The sequence below is a fragment of the Salmo trutta genome, chromosome 20 (genome assembly GCF_901001165.1).
Source record: "Salmo trutta chromosome 20, fSalTru1.1, whole genome shotgun sequence".
Lineage (NCBI taxonomy): Eukaryota > Metazoa > Chordata > Actinopteri > Salmoniformes > Salmonidae > Salmo > Salmo trutta.
In genome coordinates, this window is record NC_042976.1 from 33,044,240 (window position 1) to 33,066,256 (window position 22,017).

Consider the following 22,017-nt stretch of genomic DNA (forward strand, 5'->3'; position numbering starts at 1 on the left):
ATTCATAACGTTTGAATTTATTTTGTGACCGATGCATGCTACATTTGGATCGGTCTGGCGTCCACGGACCGTAGCACTTTTATCTTAGACATTAGAAATGGGGACCAATGTGTATCAATGAATCGTTACATCCCTACCACACTGGTATATAGTATCATAACCAAGAAGTAAAGTCATTTTCCAGCAGGCATGCCAGCTCAGATAGTTAGACAAGCCACTCTAACTTGGGATAGGGCTGTGGAGGTCATGACATTTTGTCAGGTTATTGTCACATAAAAGACTGCGTGTCTCACAGTAATTGACCTTTAATTAACGTAAACAGGTTCATCATCTCCAGGGCTCCACGCATACAAGCCACTGATGTACGCCTTTGGAACATCTACATCTAATAAATCAATTTACACCATTACAATAAATCCATGATGTGTTTTAGTCAGGTCTTAAGAAACATTATGATATGAAGAGAATGTATTTCAGAAGAACAGAATATAAGTAGGCCTATGTTACCTGGCTATGCTCCATGCTATTGGCTTGTTCATTTAGTTGACAAGATATGCTTGTAAGTCCCATGCCATTATTTGACTATAAATTATTTTAGTAAGAAGAATAGAATTGAACTTAGCTGAATAAAACTGAAATTTTTATTTTTTATTTTTAAGCGAGTGCACATATGAAGTGGAAATGTTGAGCATAAAAGTGATCATTTGAAACAGGTCCTATATGCTGATTGAGTTTTTTAGCAACTTTAGATGTGAATGATACAAACCTTAGAATGTCTTTGAAAATCAAAACATATACAGTGCATTTGGAAAGTATTCAGACCCCTTCCCTTTTTCCACATTTTGTCACGCTACAGCCTAATTCTAAAATGGATTAAATACATTAAAAATGTTATTTTCTAAAAACCTGTTTTTGCTTTGTCATTATGGGGTATTGTGTTTAGATTAATGAGGGGAAAAAACAATTGAATCAATTTTAGAATAAGGCTGTAACGTAACAAACTTTGGATAAAGTCAAGGGGTCTGAATACTTTCTGAATGCTCTGTATAAATATAAGAACACTTATTTCACTTCACGCATCAACCACTGTTTGATGTCGCTGCCCAACAGGTGATATTCCGCCCAAACTCTGTGTGCCATGGGCTCTCCAACCTTGAACCTTCAGCTACCCGAGTGGGCTCCCGAGTGGCCCAGCGGTCTAAGGCACTGAATCTCAGTGCTTGAGGCGTCACTACAGACCCAGGTTTGATTCCAGGCTGTATCACAATCGGCCGTGATTGGGAGTCCCATAGGGTGGCGCACAATAGGCCCAGCGTCGTCTGGTTTAGGGTTTAACCAGGGTAGGCCGTAATTGTAAATAATTTGGTCTTAACTGACTTGCCTAGTTAAATAATACATTTTATTAAAAAAATACCCAGTGCTTAATTTGGGAAACCAAGTGAAACCTGTGCGGTAATATCAATAGTAACATGCAACAACAAAACATATTTCACTAAACTGTTAACAAGCCCCTCTGCACGCTCCAGAAAGGAATAAAGGAGAGAGGAGATGGAAATGCATGGTGGTGATAGTCTGTATAGCTGAATGTAATGTGTCACTCACTTAATTATGAAAATACCAAAAATTCCCTATTACTAGGCTATTCAAAATCAAATACAAATTCACTACAATTGTAGGCTAACTGTAAGCCGCCCTGCACAATCAATGAACCAACAGCATCGCCTAGGGATATACGTTCTCTCTCAGACTCATGGATATCCATCTTGTAGCGTAGCCTATTCATTTTATTTGATTTAACTAGGCAAGTCAGCTAAGAACAAATTCTTATTTACAATGACGACCTACCCCGGAGGACGCTGGGCCAATTATGCGCCGCCCTATGGGACTCCCAATCACGGCCGGATATGATACAGCGTCAGTTAACCAGTCCATCCAGTATGAATAATAATACAGCCCACACTCAACGGTGATTACTCAAATTTGTTACATTTAGAAGTATAGGCTAGACCAATTATGTACCACATCTTAAATACATTTTGTTTTACATTTTTATGCGGTAGTATGCTATGTATTGTATAACGGCACAATCACAATTTTAATTACATTTATTTTTTTTATTTTTTCAGGCTTGGGCTCATAAGCGTTTTGAATGAATCATCATCATCCCCTTAGAAAGCTCTGTCCATTTCGTTGTGTTAGGCTTTGAAACAACATCCACAACAACCATGTTTTACACTGTTTCATCCTGCTGTTGAATTCTTTCTTAAATTTTATCATCACAGTGAGGTGAGCTTTAAAAGTATGATAGGCCTACTGTTTGTTGTGATTTTTGATGGCATTTACATTGATGTCAGAGTGGTTAGAGGAAGAATAGAGCCCTGAGTACCAGGCCATTAGGACCTGATGGTAGTTAGCTAGTTGGGTACTACAAAGGCATGTCCAGAGGATATAAAAGGAGATTATGTGGAATTTTTCTGCAGTCATTACTGCCGGTGTGATGGTAATACAGTCACCGCAACACTAGGGGGGTACTCTGCTTGCCTGGTCTAGTAGTCAGTGTGCCCCCTCCGCAAAATACAACTTTTCTATAAAAGATTCGGATAAAATTTAGGCTTAAATTTAATTTAGTAATTCATTTTATGTCTGAAAAATATAAAAAAGGACAAATCTGAGGGGGCATGTGCCCTTGAGCCCCCTATGGGCATGAGGCCTCTGCACACACACACACACACACACACACACACACACACACGTCATAACTATGCCTACTGCATACACAGACAGACAGGTGCCAAAGCCACCATAACATAACAACTGTTGCTATTTCAGGAGAGGAGTGGGGGTCACAAGTACTACACATCGACAACAGCCTTACATTAGAGATGGGGTTACACATAATCTAGTTACTATCTAGTAACACCAATACAACAAAAATCACATTTCACACTCCACAATAAAGAAGTTCAAATTACCGTCATCAATGTCTTCAATGAGCTCATAGACTGTGCAATCAAATCAAATCAACATGATTATCCTACTTACTAATCGTAATAGGAATGATCCCTGCACATCTCTATCTCACCACAGAGGGGCAGTAGACTCACAAAGACTTGCTCATCAAGGTCAGGCTGGAATGTTATTTGCCAGGCTAAAATCATCACTAGCTCCCACTTGGCATTACAGGGTATAAACAGGGAATTCTGGTCTCTGTGTGACTGACTGGCCAGCGGGGTGGGGTCTGTCTGTGTGTGTGTGTGTGTGTGTGTGTGTGTGTGTGGTCGGTGCCAGATCACAGAGTTCCAGGGTTCAGGGGTCAGGGTGGGGGGCATTATGGGGGGTTCCAGTATCTTGGTTGTGAAATTGGTGTGCAGCACGTCTGACCCAGCCTTGAGCAGAACACAGTAGAGCACACAGAACCTCACCCGAGAGAAAGCGTTAACACACACACAGCCACCAGGCAGGCGGTTGGTTAGTCAAAGGGTCAGGAGTTTAAACATTCACAACATCAACAGAGGATGTGGTAAGGAGAGAAGGGAGGGGGAAATTGCAGTGCATTACCTCACAGGAGGATCCTTGTGTCCGGTAGCTTGGCACTATCTTAAAGGTGATGCTGCCTCGCATCTCTTTCTGTGGACACAAACACACACACTCAGCATTTAAGTACACACGCACGCAGCACACATGCGTACACGCACGTACATACACAATGTCCACTCACCAACATCCTCTGTAGTTGCTCTACGGTCTGGTTGGCCACACTGATGCTGTTGATCTCTCTGATCTCATCTCCTACATGCAGTGTTCCTACAACACACACGGCATAGTCTTTGTTCCAGGTTGTCCTTATTGCAGTGTTCATTATGATTCTCAGAATGCTGATCTAGGATCAGGTTCCCACTGTCCGTATATTCTTATTTATTATTATCTAAAAAGGCAGAACTGATCCTAAACCACCACTCCTACATGTATTCTGAATATACAGTGCCTTTGGAAATTATTCAGACCTCTTGACTTTTTCCACATTTTGTTATGTTACATTCTTATTCTAAAATGTATTCAATATTTTTTTTTCTTCAGCAATCTAAACACAATACACCATAATGACAAAGCAAAAACAGGCTTAGAAATTTCTGCAAATGTATTAAAAACTGAAATACCTTATTTACATAAGTATTCGGACCCTTTACCTCATCATTCTTAAATGGAAGAAGTTTGGAACAACCAATATTCTTCCTAGAGCTGGCCACCAGGCCAAACTGAGCAATCAGGGAGTAGGGCCTTGGTCAGGGAGGTGACCAAGAACCCAATGGTCACTCTGAAAGAGCTAAAGAGTTCCTCCGTGAAGATGGGAGAACATTCCAGAAGGACAACAATCCCTGCAGCACTGTACCAATCAGTCCTTCATGGTAGAGTGGCCAGACGGAAGCCACTCTTCAGTAAAAGGCACATGACAGCCTACTTGGAGTTTGCCAAAAGGCACCTAAAGACTCTCAGACCATGAGAAACAAGATTCTCTGGTCTTATGAAAGCAAGATTGAACTCTTTGGCCTGAATGTCAAGCGTCACGTCTGGAGGAAACCTGGCACCATCCCTACGGTGAAGCATGGTGGTGGCAGCATCATGCTGTGGGGATGTTTTTTAGCAGCATGGACTGGGAGACTAGTCAGGATCGAGGCAAAGATAAACGAAGCAAAATACAGAGAGATCCTTCCAACAGGACAACCCTAAGTACACAGCCAAGACAACACAGGAGTGGCTTTGGGTCTCTGAATGTTCTTGAGTGGCCCAGCGAGAGCCCGGATTTCAACCCGATCGAACATCTCCGGAGAGACCTGAAAATAGCTGTGCAGCAACGCTCCCCATCCAACCTGACAGAGCTTGAGAGGATCTGCAGAGAGGAATGGGAGAAACTCCCCAAATACAGATGTGCCAAGCTGGTAGCCTCATACCCAAGAAGACTCGAGGCTCTAATTGATGCCAAAGATGCTTCAACAAAGTACTGAGAAAAGAGTCTGAATACCTATGTGAATGTGATATTTCAGTTCTTTATCTTTAACAAATTTGCAAAAATTTCTAATAACTTGTTTTGGCTTTGTAGTTATGGGGTATTGTGTGTAGATTGATGAGAGAAAAAACAATTTGATACATTTTAGAACAAGGCTGTAACGTAATAAAACTTCCCGAATGCACTGTAGGCCCAGATTTCACAAACTCTGGAGAAGTGTTTGACTTCTCAGGAGCCACATTAGTATGATCTAGCAATCTACAGAGACCGTCTACAGAGAACACCATGGGGCCACGCAGCTGTCATACCACTCAGGAAGGAGACGCGATCTGTCTCCTAGAGATGAACGTACTTTGGTGCGAAAAGTGCAAATCAATCACAGAACAACAGCAAAGGACCTTGTGAAGATGCTGGAGGAAACAGGTACAAAAGTATCTATATCCACAGTAAAACGAGTCCTATATCGACATAACCTGAAAGGCCGCTCAGCAAGGAAGAAGCCACTGCTCCAAAACTGCCATAAAAAAGCCAGACTACGGTTTGCAACTGCACATGGGGACAAAGATCGTACTTTTTAGAGAAATGTCCTCTGGTCTGATGAAACAAAAATAGAACGGTTTGGCCATAATGACCATCGTTATGTTTGGAGGAAAAAGGGGGAGGCTTGCAAGCCGAAGAACACCATCCCAACTGTGAAGCACAGGGGTGGCAGCATCATGTTGTGGGGGTGCTTTGCTGCAGGAGGGACTGGTGCACACACAAAATAGATGGCATCATGAGACAGGAAAATTATGTGGATATATTGAAGCAACACCTCAAGACATCAGTCAGGAAGTTAAAGCTTGGTTGCAAATGGGTCTTCCAAATGGACAATGACCCCAAGCATACTTCCACAGGTGTGGCAAAATGGCTTAAGGACAACAAAGTCAAGGTATTGGAGTGGCCATCACAAAGCCCTGACCTTAATCCTATAGAACATTTTTGGGCAGAACTGAAAAAGTGTGTTTGACCAAGGAGGCCTATAAACCTGACTCAGTTACACCAACTCTGTCAGGAGGATTGGGCCAAAATTCTCCCAACTTATTGTGGGAAGCTTGTGGAAGGCTACCCGAAACGTTTGACCCAAGTTAAACAATTTTAAAGGCAATGACACCAAATACTAATTGAGTGTATGCAAACTTCTGACCCACTTGGAATGTGACAAAATAAATAAAAGCTGAAATAAATCACTCACTACTATTATTCTGACATTTCACATTCTTAAAATAAAGTGGTGATCCTAATTGACCTAAGACAGTGAATTTTTACTAAGATTAAATGTCAGGAATTCTGAATAACTGAGTTTAAATGTATTTAGCTAAGGTGTAAACTTCCGACTTCAACTGTATGTGTGCATGTGAGGTGTATGTGTGTGTAAGGTAGACTGGTGCCAATGCTTCAGTATCGGGACAATGCAATGTATAGTTGGGCGATTTGGACCAAAAAAACATATCACAATAAATTGACTGAATTATCACGATAACGATAAATTGAACGATACATTTATAACATTCATGTGCACCACAGTTGTGTTTTATATCACCCTTAAAACTACTACTTTGAATGTTGTAGCTATTGTGAACCATCCTGAGAGGCGGGGATCAATGGGAGTCAGAGGGGTGGGGGGAATCCTGGCCGACGTCACAGGACTCCCCAAACACACCCCTTACTAAAAAAGGCACAGGGCAATTGCGCACGGACAAAAGGGAAACAAGGGAGACGTGGGAGGAGAGGAACACATGGACAAAGAAACAAGGAGAAATATAGAACAAGAAGAGGAAAGAAGAGGACATTGAGAGACAAAGAACGTGCATGAATAATGCCCGTAGTGAAAAGCCAAAGCCAAAGCCTAGCCTAGCCTAGCCACAAAACAGTATTTCATTTGTTATCGAAAGACTCTTTGGTGTATATAAGTGAAGTGCTCTAAACCAAGCTAGGATTTTGTTTCCCCTTTCTTGAACCGGCCGAGTGCCATTCTGTGAACAGTAAATATAGTGTTTATTTTTGCAACTTAAAAAGACGACTCTTCCTCTGTTTATGCCAGACCTCGCTACTGCACAGATCAGAACCTCTGGACTGATCACACTATCAATTGTCCCATTAACAATCCCCATATTAGCAAACTTATTTCATGTAAACACATTCTTCTAATAGGGCCCTATAGGTTATTTATCGTGATGAACGATATCAGCGAAATGTTGACGATAAGTGGTCGGTGTGGTGTCCATTATTTTCGGTTTACCGTCCCAGCTCTAACGTAATGTCCAGATATCCCCTGCTACGTGCACATATTGGGGAGACGTTCTGAACAGCGTGTGTGATAATATGCAGTAATAATATATATTAGTATAGTCTGATAACCAGTAATAATGAGAAGAGCTGCTAGTGTAATGGAAAGAGATGGCTGGCTACCTTGTCTGTGGATCATTCCTCCATGCATTATCCTGGCTACGATACAGTGGTTCAGATCGTTCATCTTCAGCGTGATGCCCTGGAGAGAGAGGACAGGGGTCAGCAAACATTGAGGTCATAGAAAGGTCGTATAGGTTTAAGCTCAGGTTCAGGGACTGAGGCGCTAGGCTGATCTCACACAGACAGGGAAGAGAAGGGAGAAACAGCCACAGTCGATAGAGTGTGTGTGTATGTCTGTGTGTAAGAACAGACTGTGTAGGACTATGCTTGTGGGACTGCTGTGCGGGATAATAAATACAGTCAGCGTTTGAGCGTGTAATTGCAGTGTCTAAGGTTGCAAAGCTACCGGTAATTTACCAAAGTTACCAGAATCTTCGGTAATTTTGGTAATGAACAGAAAATCTATGGTAATATATGGTAACTTTGGTCATTTACACTTGTATAACTTAAAGATTTTCATATATAGTATTAATTGTTTATAGATGTGTTCACATTGTTCTTGAGTTAAGCAGAGTTGTGGACTCAAGTCACATGACTTGAACTCGATTTGATAGAAAATAACTTGAGAATTGACTAGGACTTGGAACCTCAAGACTCGACTTTGACTTGAAATTATCTGGCCATATTTTGTACATTTTTGTCACTCATTTTGTGGCACAGATTCGGTGGATTACTCTCTACGCAGCCAGAGACACTAGTCGCAAAATCACCCATGCAAAAAAATGTATAATTCAACAACAGATTGGCTAGTGAAACGCACACTTGGCCCTCTCATTGCAAACTGTCAATCAACACAGGTCATGTAAGCTAGCGAACAGATTGCTGATTTGCTGTACACACACAAAAGTTTGGGGTCACTTAGAAATGTCCTTGTTTTTGGAAAAGCACATTTTTTGTCAATTAAAAAAACATCAAATTGATCAGAAACACAGTTTAGACATTTGTTAATGTTGTAAATGACTATTGTAGCTAGAAACGTCAGATTTTATTTTTAATGGAATATCTACATAGGCGTACAGAGGCCCATTATCTGCAACCATCACTCCTCTGTTCCAATGGCACATTGTGTTAGCTAATCAACGTTTATAATTTGAAAAGGCTAACTGATCATTAGAAAACCCATTTGCAATTATGTTAGCACAGCTGAAGACTGTTGTTCTAATTAAAGAAGCAATAAAACTGGCCTTCTTCAGACTAGTTGAGTATCTGGAGCATCAGCATTTGTGGGTTCGATTACAGGCTCAAAATGGCCAGAAACAAAGCACTTTCTTCTGAATCACGTCAGTTTATTCTTGTTCGGAGAAATTAAGGCTATTACATGCGAGAAATTGCCAAGAAACTGAAGATCTCGTACAACGCTGTGTACTACTCCCTTCACAGAACAGCACAAACTGGCACTAGCCAGAATAGAAAGAGGAGTGGGAGGCCCTGGTGCACAACTGAGCAAGTTGTTAGATAGTTTCAATATGGTTTCTCAAGGGGAGACTACAGTCTTGCCCTCTACCTGTTTCTGTTCAGATAGGACAGGTTAAGCCTCATATAGAGGCTATTCTCTGTGTATATTTGGTAAATCTACTTGAATATTTTGTATGATATGGAGCTTTCATCAGTGGATCATCAAGACTAGTAAATATATCTACTCACTGAGCACGTCAACTCGAATTACCCAATGTGTGTGTATATAGCCCGTGCATGTGCACGTGTTTGTGTGTGTGTCGTACCATAGGTTCGTCAGTGTTCTTCTGGAACTGCACCAGGCGTACTCGAGTCACGTTCTCCAGGTCCATGTCGCCGTTGGTGCTCTCGGGAGATTCTCCGTTCAGGTAGGGCGAGGTGGGCGGGGGCGTGACCCTCAGAGCCTCATCACTGTACACCTCATGGGCCACCACGTCATGGGTCTGGAGCAAGGCCTGGAGGCAGGGGAACAGAAAAAGGGGGATTGGGAGATGGGGGGAGGGAGTGAGAGCAAGACAGAATGTCATCAAGGGTCTGCAGCAAGGCTCACCTAGACACACAGCAAGTAATAGATTCTCACACACAAACGGTATATTCATGAAGGCTTCATAGCATACTATAGACAGGAGAAGACACTCCCTACAGCCTCCTAAAAACCTACATACAGACACCCATCACAGACTGCTAGCTTTAGTCAATGACAGAGAGAATTTCTGAGAGGCACTTTACCAAAAAACTAGGAACGTCCAAAGACATGCAAGCATAAAACCCCAACAAAGACTAACCTGCCACTGGCTTCCCCTAGTGCATACACTCATCCCACACACTTATCGAAAGTTAAAACACACACACACACTTTCCCACGGGAGGCCACTAATGAGAGCAGGGTCATGGGTTTGAAGAGAATGAATCCCCCCCACCCGAAGATAGAGGCTTTAAAGTGACAGTCCACCACTAACTTTATCTCAACACCCAGGTCTGAGGTGATTTCAGCACAGTTATAAAGTGCATGCTACCTTCAGTCTAACAATGCTATGGACACAACATAGACCAGTGCTGTAACATTGTCATAACTACTTTATATTAGGCAAGATTCAGGTTAGCAGAAAATGCTTATACCTTCAGCAAACTACGCTACTACAACAGGTACTTAAAAGCTAGACTCTCCTGTACTCCAGTTACAAGAGAAAAAACCGGAATTCCCAAACAGATGCATTCTGAAGTCAACCCCAGAGTTCTAGAATATCTGGTCAAGAGTAAAGTTTGAGAAAAATAGAAAAATGTAATTCAACAGCTAGAATGATAATGTTAGTTCCTCACCAGTCTTAGTAGCTGGTAGACGAGTGAGAAAGCTGGGCTGTCTGTAGCATGCTCCTGAGAGACTGGTGGCAGGCTGGGGACACACATACCTTTCCCTTTGTGTGTGTGTGTGTGTGTGTGTGTGTGTGTGTGTGTGTGTGTGTGTGTGTGTGTGTGTGTGTGTGTGTGTCTCTAGGAATGTGGCTGCTTGTACCTAATGGTGCCTCCCTCCCTCGTCTCACCTTCTCTGCCCCCCACCTCTCCTTTCCCTCCACCTATCCCCTCTCCCTTCCTCCATTCTTGTCAGACTGGGTAAAGCTTGGCCCCAGATCAGATACGACTCACTGACTGCTCCGTTCCTCACAGAATCTCTCCCTCTTTCCAAAACGTCCCTTCCGTCTCTCCCTCCACACTACAGCCTGTAGTGCTAGGCCCCAACGTTCTCCCTTCCTCCCTCTAAGACAGGCTCCGCTCTACATGGATACATTACATCAGACTCATTCTCCCCCTTTCTCTGTCCAGATTAACCCCTCAAAATCTCCACCCCTCTTTCTCCCCATTTCTTTCGCTCACTCTCTCTCCTGACTAATCGCTCACTCTACCCCCGTTCCAACTGCAATCTAATGTTCTTCTCCTCCAAATGTCCCAATACAACTCCAACATATACACCCCTCTCTCTCTCTCTCCTTCTTTCTCTATCCATCCTGTGGAAGTGTGTGATTAATAATGCCTCGGTGATAAGAGGACGACTCCTCCCTCCTTGTAGTGTTGACCTCTTCATTGATCAGAGGGGAGGATAAGACACAGTGACGTGATGTGATGAGATTAACAGTGAAGCTTTTAAAGCACCTTGAGAAGTGAGACTGTTTTTCTGTCTTTAACACTGGGAACAAAAGACCAGGGAGGTCACTGATCTCGCACACACACACACACCCCTCCCTATAGAGTCTTCCTATCTCTTCTGTTCCCCTCTTTCTCTGTGAGGGTCTCTAGAGATGTAAAGGACCTGATTTAGAACACTATTCTGTCTGTCTGTCTGTCTGTCTGGAGTTTCAGTCTTGCCTACGGCATCCCACAGGGGGATTGACATAAATAAACTAAAATAAATCTACCTCTTTTTATTATTTTCTCTTTCTTTCGGTCACTCTACCACCTTCCCTCTCTGTCTGTCTTCCTTTATCTGCTCCCCCCTCTCTCTGCTATAGCTTCAGTCATGGCGCCTAAACACAGCCAAGTCGAGGCGCGCGTGTGTGTGTGTGTGTGTGTGTGTGTGTGGTTTCACTGACCATAAAGTGTGGCTGGGTCAGTATCCGCCTGAGCTCCTTTGCGTCGTGGTTCTCCGGGTAACAAGAGATCTCTTCCAGTACCTGTAAGGTAGAGACAACAGCGCAGGGCGTCAGTCAGGTGGCCTATCTGTAGAGTTAAAGTAGTCCTGCTCAATGCCTGTTCCAACCACACAAACACAGGAGAGTATGTGTGGACTATTGAGTGACACAGTACATCAACCTCTGACCTGATTATACACACATACATACCCTCTCACAGTTCCTAAAACACACCCCTTTAGAATCACTTCAACCAGTAAAAACGTCACTTGAAATCCGTCAGCCCATGAACTCCCCCTCATGGCTTCTCTTAACCAATCAGAGTCCACCTTAGGGCTTCGTCACGCCCCCTGCCTCTCTGAGTGACTTGATTTGGCATCAGGTTCTGCTATGTCCCATCTGCCTGCTGAATGAGGCGATGGAGAGGCCTGGCGCATAGAGGTGTGTGTGGCAAATGAAAGGTGTATGAAGTGTGTATTCATCGCAAAACATGAATCCAGTGCCATCGCCATTGATCAATCAGTGTGTGTGTGTGTGTGTGTGTGTGTGTGTGTGTGTGTGTGTGTGTGTTCAATACTGTTGTATCCATTGCCTCATCATCTCTGATCAATGTAAAGACATTCACACCTCTCAGACCCAAACCTAAAATCATCAGATACAAACAGTTTACATACAGTACTAGTAGGATATTACCAACTTTCTGAGTTAAAACATGAACAGACCCCGAACTTTACAACGTATTTGAGAGAGAACACACTCACAGCCACACTACAGACTCCTTTATAGACTCACACACTGAGCTACAGCCTCATGTATGCAGAGTCACAGACAGCTCTACGCTTTGCCCAGTCTCCCTCTGTCAAATACTAAAATGCTTTAAAACAAAACCAACTGGATTTCCTGTCTGTTTTGTTTGTGTGTGTGTTGGGTTGTGAAAGACGTCAGGGGGCTTACATATTCCAGGTGTTTCAAAGCGGCACTTGCGTCGTCTTGGGTGGAGCTCTTTAGACCAGGAGGAGGACACAGGGAGGGACAGTTATACATGTGACCTCTGATGATGTCGTTGGTCCTCATAGGAGGAGTCAGGGGTCATTAGGTCAAAGATCAGGGGACGTCAGGAGGGTCGGGGGGGGGTAAAGTTTGATAAAGGTAAAAGATGACGGCATCGGGGGGGTGAAAGGTTAGTGTCTATACGCTTAGTAGAGCCACAGAGACAAGGGTCGAATCTGTGCTAGTATAGTATCATTTTAAAGCATTTCAGTGTCGCCAGTGGGGATCAGTTGCAGGAAGCCAAGCAGAGTATTTCAGCGGAAGTCCCTTTAAGTCAACGGTGGGAAAGAAAGAATAGAGGTTTTGTTCTGTGGTGAAATACTGGATCAATGTGTCTAACATTGACTAGAAAGACACTCAGATCAGAACTCAGGAAAAGAGTAAGGATTTCAGCAGAGACAAAATAAAAGGACCCAGTACTAGAGGAAGTATGGCAACTAAAGAAACATTACACGCACACATGCATAAAAAGGCACACACAAGCATGCACTCGCCCACACATCTGTTCAGTCTCCCTCCATACAACCTAATCCAACTAGACTAGTTTAAAAAGGGAAAACTACGACCCAGACACACCGATAAGTAGGCCATGACTAAGTCCCCTCCAGGACCAGACTGGGTCAACTCGAGTTGGTTCATTACTGAAGTCCTTTAGACTCCAAAGCCACATAAAGAGTCCCAACACTGCTCTAAAGGTCTTTTCCAGTGTTAATAGAACTGTGTTCGTTTTTTCACCCACTCCCTCCCTCTCTCTTCTTCTTAATCAGACATACATTTTAATTGCCCTCCACATACAAAAGAGCCCGATACAAACATTTCACACTTACGCTTGTTATGTCAAAGTCCATACACACGCTAACGATGCACGTCCACTTCCTGTTAAGTAGCTACTTCCACTCTAGGCTGGTTCATTGAGAGTGTGCGAGTGCAGCTAGTTGGCTTGAGGTAAACACTATGTACCAGAGTATGCGAGGCCACTGGGCTGTTTGGTACCAATGGTGCATAAAGGAAGTAATGGCGCCAGAGGTCACACAATAGCCCTCCCCAATACACTCCACTGTTCCACAAACAACTACAGCATAGACAACAAATAACGGGGAAATGTGTGTGTGTGGAAGTCTGTTTGATGTATATGCGTGTGTGTGTGTGTGTGTGTAGTTCTGACACACACACACACAACTGAGAAAGTGTAAATAAACAAGCACTCTGAGCTCGTTATTATTTTAATACGGTCTATAAATGGTCAAACAGACTGTGGAATAGCTTCACTAACAATGGGTGTGGAAAACCCCCAAAATTAATAGGTCTTTTATGTTTGTGGAAAAGGCTACATACAGTGCATTCGGAAAGTATTCAGACCCCTTGACTCTTTCCACATTTTGTTATGTTACAGCCTTATTCTAAAATGGATTAAATAAAACATTTTCCTCATCGATCTACACACAATACCCCATAATGACAGAACAAAAACTGGTTTTTAGAAATGTTTGCAAATGTATAAAAAATAAAAACACCTTATTTACATAAGTATTCAGACCCTTTGCTATGAGACTCAAAATTGAGCTCAGGTGCGTCCTGTTTCTATTGATCATCTTCGAGATGTTTCTACAACTTGATTGGAGTCCACCTGTGGTAAATTCAATGGATTTGACATGATTTGGAAAGGCAGACACCTGTCTATATCAGGTCCCACAGTTGACAGTTCATGTCAGAGAAAAAAACAAACCATGAGGTGGAGGGTATAGTCCGTTTTTGGTGGTGAAGCATGGTGGTGGCAGCATCATGATGTGGGGATGTTTTTCAGCGTCAGGGACGGAGAATAGTCAGGATCGAGGGAAAGATGAACAGAGCAAAGTACAGAGAGATCCTTAATGAAAACCTGCTCCAGATCTCTCAGGACCTCAACTGGGGTGAAGGTTCACCTTCCAACAGGACAACGTCCCTAAGCACACAGCCAAGACAACACAGGAGTGGCTTCGGGACAAGTCTCTGAATGTCCTTGAGTGGCCCAGCCAGAGCCCGGACTTCAACCCGATCGAACATCTCTGGAGAGACCTGAAAATTGCTGTGCAGCGACGCTCCCCATCCAACCTGACAGAGCTTGAGAGGATCTGCAGAGAAGAATGGGAGAAACTCCCCAAATACAGATGTGCCAAGCTTGTAGAGTCATACCCAAGAAGACTCAGGCTGTAATCGCTGCCAAAGGTGCTTCAACAAAGTACTGAGTAAAGGGTCTGAATACTTACGTAAATGTGATATCAGTTTTTTATTTGTAATACATTTGCAAAACAAAAAAAAACTGTTTTTGCTTTGTCTTTATGGGGTATTGTGTGTAGATTGATGAGGGAAAAAAACAATTGAATCCATTTTAGAATAAAGCTGTAACGTAACAAAATGTGAAAAAAGGGAAGGGGTCTGAATACTTTCCAAATGCACTGTGTTCTATCTAATAGAATGCATTCCATTTCTTTCAGGGTAGAAACCTTTTGGAATGAAACACAGGGCCTCACTGTTTGACAGTTTAGTTTAGTAGTTTCCAACTGTCTTGATCAAATGACTACCTCCCATATTGACTAGCTGTTGTTCCTTCAATCTTCTTAACAAATAAGCCATGTTGGCTGACCTACTATAGACCCAGTTTATAAACCCACCTGACCCCTAGAATCTGATTCAAGATCAGAGAGACCCTTCTAGTCAATACCTTCTTAATCTGTTTCTTTCAAAATCTGACCCCAGGCCAGATCGACCCAATGTTAAACAAACAGCAGATACCCAAAGAACGCTTAGGAAGTAGATAGGATGTCTCAAATTACACCCTATTCCCCATATTGGGCACTACTTCTGATCAGAGCCACATAGGGCTGTGGCCCAAGTAGTGCACTACATTAGTGCACTACATGGGAAATAGGTTGTTATTTGAGATGTGAACATAATGAATAGCAGAATGATGTGAGATGTGTTAATAACTAGAGCCGTGTTGTTAAAGAAGACTGATCAGGGCAGAGGCATAGGAAGCAGCATGTGATCCATAGAGTTGATCATGTGATCAATCATATAGGTCTTCACAAGCATGGTGACAAGCACACAACATTATATCTGTGTGTGTGTGTGTGTGTGTGTGCGCGCTCACCTCTTTGGCTCTCTGCACAGCATCGCTAGAGGGGTTTCTGATCTGGGGGGAGGACTTGGTGTTGATCTTGTCGTAAAGCTGAAACAACACGACACACAACACTGAACAACAATGAATGGCTCATGGTGAATCATTTCAATGGCTGAATGATACATTTTGTTCCTTCTCTCTGTACCCAGAATGACCGGTTGTCTTTAGTGCCAGGCTCTCGTCAATGTGGACAATTGCTTGCTTTCATTTAAGCATTACATAAGATTTACAATGTAGGGAACATTTATTATATAGTTTATGATGCAGACTGAAAGAGGAGCAACACTTTGGTTCTGTTTGCAATGAGCCAGCTGACTATACAAGATCAACTGTTGAGGTTGTGTGCGTGCGTATGAATCAGTGAGTAAACACAATGTACACACAGTGAGTAGTCTCCACTAACCAACCAAGACAAGCAGAGGAGTTGTGTGTAACACACAAAGAAAAGTCTGGTTCATTGTTCACACTATTGAGAGGAGAAAAAGGGAGCACGGTTGAAAAGTCAGAGATAAAATAACTTAGGATAGAAAAATGTAACTCATGATCTTCATAAGAATGTGTGTTGGATAATGTACAAATTATTCTGGACATCAAAGGAGAGCAGCTGACATCATGAGACAGCACGTACATGTACAGGTGCGCGCGCACACACACACACACCTCTTTCAAAAGAGGCATTTCCCCATAGCTCCTGACCAGAGACACAAGGCGAACCAATAGTACTACCACAAGTTGCACAGTTCTCAGCCGCTGGTTTAGGCAACAATCAGAAACATGGTATGAAAACAGCTAACAGCAAAGCAGCTAACATTTAGTTCATGTGTATTTCTCATTTAGAAGTCGAAACTACAGCTGGGAACGGTCCCGTTTTTCTAGAAATGTACATTCTGTGGCTATCCTTCCGTGAACTTATTTGACTAAATATGTGTGTTATTTGTATGAACACTAACACAGTGATATTCAGACAGTATCATCATGCTAAGTCTGCTGTGTGTGTCATTCCTGAGTATGTGATGGGAAAAGGAGGAGAATATTCTGAATGTTTGAGATGTCTGTGGTGCCTGGGTCTGCAGTGGGAGGTAGAGTCAACCATGTTTGGACAGATGTCTGTGTGATGTTTGTGTGTGTGTTTGTATGTGTGGGGAGTGCATGGGGAGGCTGAGCACTAGACACCTGCTGTTCCTGGGAAAGTTCAGAGGCTCTGTCTCTCTCTGTCTGCTCCTACTGTGGAAGGCTGACATGAGAACCAGGGTCCAGGGTTTTTTCTGCATAGAAAAGTCTTGGGCGGTCCGCATAAGTGTTTTTTTCCGGGCCGCCTATGTCCAAACCGTACAGTGATGGAAAAACGTTTTCAGTGTAAACTTAAACAACTAAAACCCAGATATAAAGTATGTAGAAAGGATAATGGACCTATATATTTTTTAAATAAGATCTTTGAGAACTAACAATAACCAAAACAAAAGCTAGAATCTAAAATGTAAAACAATTCTGCATACGGGAGTATTTTTGTCATGACATGGGGCATAGCTGCAGGAAGTAGGGGTGCTGAGGGTGCTGCAGCACCCCCTGAAAAATCTGAAGTAATAAAAAAAAAGCAGACTGATATAGCCATCTGCAGGGTCATGGAAACCACACAATGACACCCACCAAGACACACACAGTGCCTGCTTAATTTTGGGTAGGTGTGTGAAGTCTCGGTAGCTAACAGGAAATGCTATTTTCAGATCTGCTTGCAATGTTCAGATGTGATGATAAAAACTGTCTTATAAAACTGCCTCAAGTATAGACTGTAGGACATACTGTATGAACTTTACACTTGGCACTTTCTTCATACTACTAATGCGGCTACGTGCTACCATTATCAAAGATCTTACAGATTGCTTATTAAAAATTGACATTTTCAGAAACAAGTGTATATACATATCTTAAAATATTGTCATTTAACATATCACTCATTTGTCTAACTGTCAAACAGTTGTCTGAAGTTACAGTCAACAATGTTCTCCCTAAAAGGAGAGAAACAAAGCCTTACTCCATCCCAAGTAAGGACCACTGACACACACACAAATGTGTGCACACACTCACACACACACACACTGAAACAACAAGACTGACTCACCAACCAGATCCCAAGCAGTACCCAAACACCCTAACCCAGAAGAGAATATGCACAACAAGCACTAAGCTAGCTTAGCATCCAGACTAGGCTACTGTTACAGTACATCCATTCCGTTTCCTGGGGATCTGTAGTTTCCCTGAGCCTCTCTGTGTGCGAGTGGAGAGGATGGTAACATCAGCCCTACAGATGTACTCACAGATACGCTACTGCAGGAGTCTGGAGTCACACAGCAGTGAAAGGGGCTAAGGCCTGACAATAGCACCCATTGTTCACTCTCTTTTCAGTGCAGAACTCTGGGTCTCTCTCGCTCTCCTTGTTTCTGTCGCTTTTCAGAGCTGGATTGTGGGGGTCTCTCTCTCTTTTCAGTGATGGAGTCTGGGTCTCCTCTTTCTTTCAGTTTTCAGTGCAGCAGTGTGATCTCTCTTGCTCTCGCTAATGGGCATCGGCAGCAACAGGTTCCTAGTGAATGGCCTTCCCAGGGAGAGAGTTGGAGACAAGTCTTCCTCTCTTTCTCTTCTTGACCCATTCAGCCCCTGGCAAATGGGGCAGGGTCCGTAAGCAACTGCCCCATCCTCCCTTTTCCACTCACCCTTTTCTAACACTCTATTCGGTAACTCCCTTTCCCAACACCCCTCCAAACCTCACATCCTCAACTTAAGATATTGTAGGCCTTATAAGTTCAGAAAACGCATGAATGCGCTCGCACACACACAACCAACCTAGATAACAGTTTGTGTTATGACTGTCAAGTCAGTTGCAAGAAGCTGCATAAGCTGTTATACTTTGTGATGAAGGGGGTGATTGAAGTGTTACCAAGACCCCTTCAGGATTAAGATAAGAGTCAACAGGCCTCAAGTAAGCCCTTTAGTAAAACCCAGTTTCCCCCAGCCAGATAGCCTTCAGTAACACACACACACACACACACACACACACACAGCTTCTCTCCTAATGTGGCATGAAATCATGAGTGCAGCATAGTTTCCCTCTGCAGGGTGTGTGTGTGTGTGTGTGTTTGTTTTGGCAGTGAACTGCTGGTGCCCTCTGGAGCAGAGAGGTTTGGTGTTTGGCTGGCTGCTATGAGTTCTGGGTGACAGACAAAACACAGAAAACACTGGCAAGAGAGAGGGACAGGGAAAGAGAGAGAGAGTGAGAGAAATAGCGAGAGAGAGAGAAATGGAGAGAGAGACTAAACTATCCATCTTCCACTTCTCTTTCTGTAAGAACAACATGACAATATGTTTATAACTCCACATAAACTATATGGAGTTTGCACAATCTTTCTCCCACCTAAATCCACTTATTTTCATGTCAACGATGGAAGGTGTCTACAGACGGGCTAGATAGCTAGCTAAAGGAAATTAGCAGTTAATGTAGTCAGCTAGGACCTACAGACAAATGGAGTTAAGAGCATTGGGTTGGAGCAGTTGCCTAACTGTCAGAGGCAGAGCCATGGGAGTCAGCTGTTCAAGTTTCTGAGTGTCTGACCTGCAGCTAAACTCCCCTCCGCCATGAGTCAGTCAGAGAGAGGAGGTTAAAGATGACTCAATGACAGCTGGTGCCGATCGTCATCTAATGACAGAAACACCACATCTGTCTGACTTACATTTTAGTGGCCTGACTAGCAGCATGTCTGCCGATGTGTTGGTCTCATTCTGTGTGTGTGTGTGTGTGTGTGTGTGTGTGTGTGTGTGTGTAGTCCACTCAAATCTAGTGTCATGCGTATACTTGTGTGTGTGTGTGTGTGTGTCTACTCACGTCTAGTAGTGTGTGTAGATGCTCGTCTTGGAAGACGCTGTGTAGGAAGTCCATATCTTTCTCACTGCAGTCTGTCAACGCATGGATCTCCTCCAGACTGTCCAGCACCTGAGACACAGCCCCTGTACACACACACAAAAACGCGCACGTCAAAACAGACAATCCATAATCAGTAAGGCAGTATTGTAGGCAACGCAACAGTACAATAAAAGAGAATACATTGAACAGGAAATGGAAAAAAGGGACAAATAATGCAAGACAAAACAACAAATGGACAATCACAAAGCACACGCAGGCAGGATCTAGGTGTGTAAGAGTTGATTGCTAGAGAACTAGGGACAACACAGACAGATACAGAACACACACACAGAGCAGTATATACCTAGAGGAGGGATACCTACTTTCTGCTGCAAGTAGTCCTATCAGGAAGGCAGCATTAACACAAACACAGAGTTTAAGTTTAGACAAACTGACTAAGTTATCAGAATCATATAGGGACTACATGGACCCAGCAACAGTAAAGAATAACTAGAATTGTGGCTGAAACATTCTCTGAAAACAGTGCACCCTAACCCATCCAAAGATTTCAGAGGTGCTGAATTGACTTGTTAGTCCAACAAAGAGAACAGCAGTACTGTGTCAGAGGTTAGAGAAATTCTAAACTCTGTGTGTATGTCTTCAGTAGAGTCCATGTTTCACAGATAATGTTTAATCAAGTGTTGGGCTGGAACAAAAGCCTGCAAGCCCAGTACAGTCGGTCTCCAGGATGAAGTTTCAGAAGCCGCTGTAAGAGTTTACAGCACTAGAGAAGATGTTTTCACAAAGAAAGTAACACCTTGAAAAAGACAAGACAAAGGGGGATACCTAGTCAGTTGTACAACTGAATGCATTCAACTGAAATGTGTCTTCCGCATTTAACCCAGAATCAGAGGTGTGGGCGACTGCCTTCATCGACATCATTGTTGCCCGGGGAACAGGAACCCAGAGTTGTAAATAATTGTGTGTGCGCTCGTGCAAATGTGTGTGTGTGTGTGTGTGTGTGTGTGTGTGTGTGTGTGTGTGTGTGTGTCACGACTTCCGCCGAAGTTGTTGCCTCTCCTTGTTCAGGCGGTGTTCGGCTGTCGACGTCACCGGCTTTCTAGCCGCCACCGATCTACGTTTCTTTTTCTATTTGTTTTGTCTTGATTGTACACACCTGGTTTCCATTACGTTATAATTTATTCCCTATTTAACCCTCTGGTTCCCACATGGTTTTGTGCGTGTTTGTTCTTTGTTAAGTGGTCGCTCTTTTGTGTAGAGTTGGATTGTTTTCCCTGTATGGAATTAGTTTGATTTATTTTGAGCAAAGTACGTTTTTACTCAGTTCTGTGTCCTGCGCCTGACTCCGTCCTACCCGCTGCACACAGACACTTGACAGCATGTGTGCATGTTCCTCCTACCTGAGGATGTGGGGTCTTCAGAGAAGTCAGGCATTTCCTCTGGTGGATCTCCGTAGAAGGAGTTAAACTTGTGGCTGGAGACTGCTGCCAGTACGGCTCCCTGAGACAGACAGACAGTTAAACAAACTATCTTCCATGTCAGAACCAAATGTTTTTAAAACATCAACACTCCTATTGTCATTCCAACCAGAAAAGGAGAGTAGAATTTGGGGAGCTTACCTTGAGCTTTCTCCTGGAGTTGAACTTCCTCAGCTGTTCCACCGTCTCTAGCAGGTGGATCTTGTAGGCGTAACGGTCTCTCTCCTGATCAACACAATCACAATCTCACTTTACTAGCCTTTCAGTATCCCAAGAAGACAATGTGTGTATGTGGACATGTTTAACTATTCTTGTGGGGACCAGAAGTCCCCACAAGAATAGTAAACTAACAATAATTTGACCAACTGGGGACATTTTGTTAGTCCCCACGAGGTCAACATGCTATTCCTAGGAGGTTTAGGGTCAAGGTTAGAATTAGTGTTAGAATTACTTTAAGGGTTAGGGTTAGGAGCTAGGGTTAGGGTAAGAGTACAGGTTAGGATTTTGAATGGAACTGAATTGTGTGCCCCCACAAGGTTAGCTGTACAAGACTGTGTGTGTGTGTGTGTGTGTGTGTGTGTGTGTGTGTGTTTGTACACTGTAAAGGGGTTGCGGTGAATTTGACAGTAACTTACTCATTGGCAAGTGACTGTATTCCATATTACAGTACAGTACCAAAGCAAGTACTGTGTAATGGCACAGTACAATACCTTAGAATTTACTGTAAAAACATCAATGCTCCCATAATACAACATACCAGTTAAATTTGTACAGCCCTTTCACGAATGGGTGCAACAGATACAGCCTCTTACAAGGCACACCTCAAAATATGTTAATGAGCCAGACACAACAATACTATGCATCCACTCGTGGTCAAAACA

The 22,017-nt window shown here is 43.1% G+C and overlaps 1 protein-coding gene across 14 annotated transcripts in view; it reads right to left on the reverse strand.

Annotated features, from left to right (window-relative positions):
- LOC115155914 (peripheral plasma membrane protein CASK) overlaps positions 1 to 22,017 on the reverse strand; it is a 210,463-nt gene that overhangs the window by 17,520 nt on the left and 170,926 nt on the right. For 5 of the 14 annotated variants that reach the window (XM_029702980.1, XM_029702987.1, XM_029702982.1 and 2 more), the window contains exons 9-19: positions 21,278 to 21,361; positions 21,059 to 21,158; positions 20,021 to 20,038; positions 19,620 to 19,741; positions 15,716 to 15,793; positions 12,490 to 12,537; positions 11,497 to 11,577; positions 9,178 to 9,366; positions 7,457 to 7,535; positions 3,719 to 3,804; positions 3,559 to 3,627 (exon numbers count right to left, since the gene is read on the reverse strand). In XM_029702980.1, the coding sequence (XP_029558840.1) occupies positions 3,559 to 3,627; positions 3,719 to 3,804; positions 7,457 to 7,535; positions 9,178 to 9,366; positions 11,497 to 11,577; positions 12,490 to 12,537; positions 15,716 to 15,793; positions 19,620 to 19,741; positions 20,021 to 20,038; positions 21,059 to 21,158; positions 21,278 to 21,361 (954 nt within the window). The remainder of the gene's footprint in view (positions 1 to 3,558; positions 3,628 to 3,718; positions 3,805 to 7,456; positions 7,536 to 9,177; positions 9,367 to 11,496; positions 11,578 to 12,489; positions 12,538 to 15,715; positions 15,794 to 19,619; positions 19,742 to 20,020; positions 20,039 to 21,058; positions 21,159 to 21,277; positions 21,362 to 22,017) is intronic. The other 9 variants (XM_029702988.1, XM_029702985.1, XM_029702983.1 and 6 more) reach the window with 3 other exon arrangements.